At 40.9% G+C, this 6,668-nt stretch overlaps 1 protein-coding gene across 1 annotated transcript; it reads left to right on the forward strand.

The window, feature by feature from the left end:
* Nucleotides 1-661: 661 nt before the first annotated feature.
* LOC111953726 (salivary glue protein Sgs-4-like) lies at nucleotides 662-5,763 on the forward strand. Its single transcript, XM_070435600.1, has 6 exons — nucleotides 662-966; nucleotides 1,665-1,756; nucleotides 1,842-2,035; nucleotides 4,286-5,168; nucleotides 5,376-5,439; nucleotides 5,535-5,763. The coding sequence occupies exons 4-6, from the start codon at nucleotides 4,631-4,633 to the stop codon at nucleotides 5,584-5,586; spliced, it is 654 nt and encodes a 217-aa protein (XP_070291701.1). The 5' UTR covers nucleotides 662-966; nucleotides 1,665-1,756; nucleotides 1,842-2,035; nucleotides 4,286-4,630; the 3' UTR covers nucleotides 5,587-5,763.
* The last annotated feature ends 905 nt before the right edge of the window (nucleotides 5,764-6,668 follow it).

Genomic DNA, 6,668 nt, shown 5'->3' on the forward strand with positions numbered 1-6,668 from the left:
GCACTGAAGCTTATAAACACCTCAACCCCTGTCCTGCACTGAAGTCAAGTCTCTGAACACCTCAACTCATGCCTCATARCCTCATTCAGTCACTGCTGTGATCCCTTCCCAACACTGTGTAAGAATCCCTCTCATTCTCCCGAGTCTCGGCTCCCGAGTGGTGCAGCAGTCTAAGGCACTGCATCTCAGTGCTAGAGGCGTAACTACAGACACCCTGGTTCGATTCCAGGCTGAATCACAACCGGCAGTGATTGGGAGTACCATAGGGCGGCGCACAATTGGCCCAGCATCATCCGGGTTTGGCCGGTGTAGGCCGTCATTGTAAATAAGAATTTGTTCATAATTGACTTGCCTAGTTAAATAAAATAAATGTTAAATTCCCATTCCCCATAATAGTGCACAGTAAATGTATTTTATTAAATTTTATTAAAGATGAAAATAATTCATTTTTGACGATTTTTGAAACCTATACTCTGGGTCTCCCATCCTCCTCAGTTTTTTACATCACCAGCCTCCACTGACAAAACGTTTTTAAGGTGTTAGTGGGGGCTGCCCGTTCTGTTAATTCGGCCATTCTGTTGCTCCTGTGGGAGTTTTCTATACAGCCTGCCGAGTACGGGCTAAACTGAAATGTGACGCTTCAGCCATGGATCTGATTGCCGATCTAGTTGCATTTTGGAGAAGCCCCGGAGCATGCTTTCTTTGGCAGCATGGATTATGGATTTCGCTCAAAGGGGAAAGTACCTTTTTTTTTGTCACAGTTGCCTCTTTCTAGTTAGAGGCAGCTGCTAACGTCAGCTAGCTACAGCTAGCTATCCTCTTCCTCTGTGTCTGAATTAATTTGTGGCTATTTCTTTCTAGCGAGCTAATTTTCCCCCAACTTCGGACACCCCCTGACTTCGGACACTCTAGCGGTTGGAGGACTAAATCACCTCCAGCTCAAAATTAATGGACTGGAAAATAACGGTAAGTTTTGCGACTAAATACACCCTTCTAGCTAGCTGACCACTAATTTTCATTACAATTTATGTAAGTTAGGTTATGAGTTTTCAAAAAAGTTATATATACACATTTTCTGGGACACTCTGTATATTGTTAAATTCGACTGCGCAACAGACCACACATCATTTAACATCCAACWTTTAACCTCTGAAATATAGTGGATTTGCTAATGTTGCTAGCTTCGTTGCTAAATGTTCATATAACTGCTTAGTAACCAAAAGGGGAAGAAATTGTAAGTGTTAGAATAGACACCACGAAAAAAGCTGAATGTTTTAAAACTTGAACGTATCAAATTTGGAGTCGTCTGACYGGGGCGTTTTGCCCAATCTGCAACAATCTATTTTGAACTTTGAAACAAACTTTTTGACACCTATCAGTGTAGGCTATGTTTCATCATATAACAGCTACATAGAGGCATTATTTATTCAAATGTTACGGTGTATGCAACAATATTAAACTAATTGGGACACTAATTTTCYTTATAGGTAACATCAAACAAAAAATGTGGGTACACTTTCAATTTGTGAAGCCTTTCAGTGRCACCTTTCAATGCCTTAGCTTTGAATTGTAAATGTTTATACATATTCAGATGGAGWTATCGTTCTAAAATGTGTATAGTATGCCAAGTRATTTAGCTACATATATTTCCCTCCACTGCATAGATAAAGTCAAAAGGAAGCAATGGAGTGAGGTGGACATCTTCCATGCCGTGAAGGACTTTGYGGATGGGATGGCTATCCACCAAGCTGTCAAGGTTTGTCAACTTTTGTTTTTAGAAGATTACCACATGTAAGGGAATTTCATCTGCTAATAACAGTTTTATTTTCTTATCTACCAAGGTGTATGGTGTATCTCGGAAGACCCTGACAGACACTCTGAGCGGCCAGATGACCCATGGTTGTCGCAGTGGACCACCCACATTGCTTGCACCAGAGGATGAAAATTCTCTGGTGCAGTACTATATCTACTGCGCTAGCCATGGGTTTCCTTTCACCAGACAACGGCTGATGAAACAAGCCAACAAAATAAGCTGGTAACTGCTGTTCTATGTGTTTATGTACAGTTGAAGTTGGAAGTTTACGTACACCTTAGCCAAATACATTTAAACTCAGTTTTTCCCAATTCCTGACATTTAATCATAGAAAAAATTACCTGTCTTATGTCAGTTAAGATCACCACTTTATTTTACGAATGTGAAATGTCAGAATAATAGTAGAGAGAATTATTTATTTCAGCTTTTATTTCATCACATTCCCAGTSGGTGAGAAGTTTACATACACTCAATTAGTATTTGGTAGCATTCCCTTTAAATTGTTTAACTTGGGTCAAACGTTTCAGGTAGCCTTCCACGAGCTTCCCACAATAAGTTGTGTGAATTTTGGCCCATTCCTCCTGACAGAGCTGGTGTAACTGAGTCAGGTTTGTAGGCCTCCTTGCTCGCAAACGCTTTTTCAGTTCTGCCCACAAATGTTCTATGGGATTGAGGTCAGGGCTTTGTGATGACCACTCCAATACCTTGACTTTGTTGTCCTTAAACCTCTCTAGGGTYCGTGGGACGGTAGCGTCCCACCTGACCAACATCCAGTGAAATTGCAGAGCGCCAAATTCAAAAACAGAAATACTGATTATAAAAATTCAGAAAACATACAAGTGTTATACATAGGTTTAAAGATGATCTTCTTGTGAATCCAACCACGGTGTCAGATTTCCAAAAGGCTTTACGGCGAAAGCATACCATGCGACTATCTGAGAACATCACCCAGCAGACAAATCATTACAAACAGTAACCAGGCAAGTAGAAGAGTTACACAAGTCAGAAATAGAGATAACATTAATCAATTACCTTTGATGATCTTCATATCGTTGCACTCAGAAGAAATTAATTTACTCAATAAATGTTCGTTTTGTTCGATAAAGTCTCTTTATATCCAAAAACCTCCGTTTTGTTTGCGTTTTCTTCAGTAATCCACAGGCTCAAACTCAGTCACAACAGGCAGACAAAAAATATTTGTTTTATCCCTAAAGTTCATAGAAACATGTTAAACGATGTTTATATTCAAGCCTTAGGTTGTTTTTAGCCTAAATAATCAATAATATTTCAACCGGACAATAACGTCGTCAATATAAAAGGTAAACAAGAAAGACGCGCTCTCGGGATTGCGCATGAAAAAGCTCTGTGACACTTTAGGGTCCAGTCATTCAGACTGGTCTTACTCCCTCATTTTTCWGAATACAAGCCTGAAACAATTTCTAAAGACTGTTGACTTCTAGTGGAAGGCATAGGAACTGCAATTTGAGTCCTAAGTAAATGGATACTGTAATGGAATTGAATAGAAAACTACAATAATAAAAAATTCTACTTCCTGGATGGATTTTTCTCACGTTTTCACCTGCCAAATCAGTTATGTTATACTCACAGACATTATTTTAACAGTTTTGGAAACGTTAGAGTGTTTTCTATGCAAATCTACAAATTATATGCATATCCTAGCATCTGGGCCTGAGTAGCAGGCAGTTTACTTTGGGCACGCTTTTCATCCAGAGGTGAAAATAGTGCCCCCTACCCTAGAGAAGTTAAGCCATTTTGCCACAACTTTGGAAGTATGCTTGGGGTATTTGTCCATTTGGAAGACCCATTTGCGACCAAGCCTTAACTTCCTGACTGATGTCTTGAGCTTTCGCTTCAATATATCCACAGAATTTTCCTGCCTCATGATGCCATCTATTTTGTGAAGTGCACCAGTCCCTCTTGCAGTAAAGCACCCCCACAACATGATGCTGCCACCCCAGCGCTTCACGGTTGGGATCGTGTTCTTTGGCTTGCAACCCTCCCCTTTTTCCTCCAAACATAACAATGGTCAATATGGCCAAACAGTTACATCCACAGGTACACCTCCAATTGACTCAAATTATGTCAATTAGCTTATCAGATGCTTCTAAAGCCATTACATCATTTTCAGGATTTTTCCAAGCATTTTAAAGGCACAGTCAACTTATTGTATGTAAACTTCTGACCCACTGAAATTGTGATACAGTGAATTAATCTGTCTGTAAACAATAGTTGGACAAATTTCTTGCCAAAACTATAGTTTGTTAATGAGAAATTTGTGGTGTGGTTGAAAAACAAATTTTAATGACTCCAACTTAAGTGTATGTAAACTTCTGACTTCAACTGTATGTGGAATGCTGGACTGACTGTTCTCAATGTGTGTGATGTAGATGTGTATGGTGATGCCAAAACAAACATTTTCATCCTGGATGGACAATTTTGATTCCATTCTAGGTTTCTGCACCGAGGAGAAACAATCCCACCACTGGGGAAGAGGTGGTAGGAAATGTTCAGGAGGAAGCACCAGAACCTGAGCATGGGGAGGCCAGACACCCTAGACAGTGGGAGAGCTGAGTGTGCCACCCGTCCGATGATGGACACCTTCTTCTTGGAGGAGAGTGGGTTGAGGGAGAAACCCAGACAAATCTATAACTGCGATGAGTCTGGGTTTTATAGCGACCAGAGCAGGCAAAGTCCTGGCTCTCCGGTGTGCAAAACACGTGCACTCCTATATGGTAAACAAATCAGAATTTGCTAGAGTATTCTGCTACCTGTACCAGCGCTACTAGGACATGCTGTATGTGGTGGAAGGGTCCTTACCTTCCTGAAGTATCAGCCAGACCGATACAGAAGACTCCCTGTGGTCGCTACATGCCCCAGTGGCAGGAGAGGGGTGAGAAGGAGAGGGCAGATGAGAATACTGTTGGGCAGCCCTCAGAACAGAGGGCACAGGAGAGGGTTGCCATGGATGAGACCATCGACGCCATCGCCTATGCTGAACCCCCCCCCACTGGAACCATTCCTGCCAGCTGCATCACCACCGCCCGTGCAACACCTGTAGTAGCCGCCAGAGCCCCCAGCTGCAGGTGGAGGCCACGTGTATGCTCTCCCGCCACACGGTCGTCGGTTCCTCAATCCCACCAACACCAGCTTCTCCAAGCCATCGGCGTCGGGTTTTGTCCACCACCACAATGCAAACCAGACCCCCCTGTCTGTGAAACCCCGAAACGGCCTCCTCTGGACCAACTGCCTCCTCCATCTCCCCTGATCACCGATACCACAGCAGCCTCATCTGGTGTCCCTGACCACGGCAATTTGAATACATGCACCTCTACAGGTAAATACATGTTCAATTATTTCAAAAATATACTGTTTGTTATGTGTTGTTTAAAAAATGTTTCTCTCTTTACATATCTACAGTCCAAGGCACCAGCCCACAAGGCATGTCCGTCCACCTCCTTAAAACTTCTGCAGCTTCCTCCAGAGGTATTGATGTAAAAAAGTTGAAAACATGCCCTAACATGACCTTTTCTCTCAACTGCAGCACAGAAAAGGAAGAGAAAAGCTCTACTGGCCACCTGTCACGCCACCCATTGCACCACCCTCAGGTACTTCACAATCTGTTTGTTTTTCTCTCTCTGTTGTATCAATTGCTATTGTTGCTGTATTGCAAACCATGTTAATCAATTTGATTGTTTTTAAGTTTTTCAAGTGAAAGAAGACACCACCTGTTGTGCTTGCTGTGGGGAGTATGATCCGCCTGCAAGCTCCCCYCAGGAGTGTGAGTCCGAGGTGCCATGGGGGCCCCAGCACTGGTTCCACTGCAMGTGTGTGCACTGAGATCCAGAGGTGGCGGTGGAGCTTGACTTTTATCGTGATTTCTGTGATAATATAGAGGTTGAAATGTAATTGTTTATTTGCTTTGTTTTCATATGCAATTATTTGTAAAAAATAAATGTCTAAATTATAATAAACATATTTATTCAACCCTTCTTGTTTATTTKAAACTCCAACACAGTGTTTTCAATGTTTATGTCAAAGCACATCACTGAAATTAAAATGTTATTTGATGTATATTATTCATACTCATTTATATTTTAGTATTAATTAAACGTATCTACTTTCTCAAAACATAAGATTAATCTGTAAAACAAATGATGAGACATTATTTGGTTACAACATTGAAAAACATGTCGGTGAAGATCCATTTTTAAGAGTCCACAGAAGGGCGCACTAGGCTATGAAAAGTTGACTGGCAAGTCAATTTTTTTCAACTGGAAGGCTAGTCAACTATCTAGTAAACACTTTGGAGACAAGGTTTGTGTCTCTTTTTTGAACAAATGGATATATCTTGTAATTGAATAAAATAGGAAGGTGGCCAATAACTTGTGACCGTATACCGATAATACGGGACGTATATTTTTGCTAAACCGCTTATCAAAAGGCTGATCATAMTATTTCCACTGAAATGTCAAACATGCTAATTGCTAACCCGTTAGCTAACATTTTTACAACACCAATAACAAAACATTGTCGTCTTGATCACAGGATAACACTGTTGAAGGTAATATACAGTGGCAAGAAAAAGTATGTGAAGCATTTGGAATTATCAGGATTTCTGCATAAATGTGTCATCAAATTTGATCTGATCTTCATGTAGGTCACAACAATAGACAAACATTGTGTGCTTAAACTAATAACACACAAATTAATGTACTTTTCTTGTCTATATTGAATACTTCATTTAAACATTTACAGTGTAGGTTGGAAAAATTATCTGACTTCTCCAAAAGCTAATTAGAGTCAGGTGTCAGCTAACCTGGAGTCCAATCAATGA

This window comes from Salvelinus sp. IW2-2015, linkage group LG27 (assembly GCF_002910315.2).
Source record: "Salvelinus sp. IW2-2015 linkage group LG27, ASM291031v2, whole genome shotgun sequence".
NCBI classification, from domain to species: domain Eukaryota; kingdom Metazoa; phylum Chordata; class Actinopteri; order Salmoniformes; family Salmonidae; genus Salvelinus; species Salvelinus sp. IW2-2015.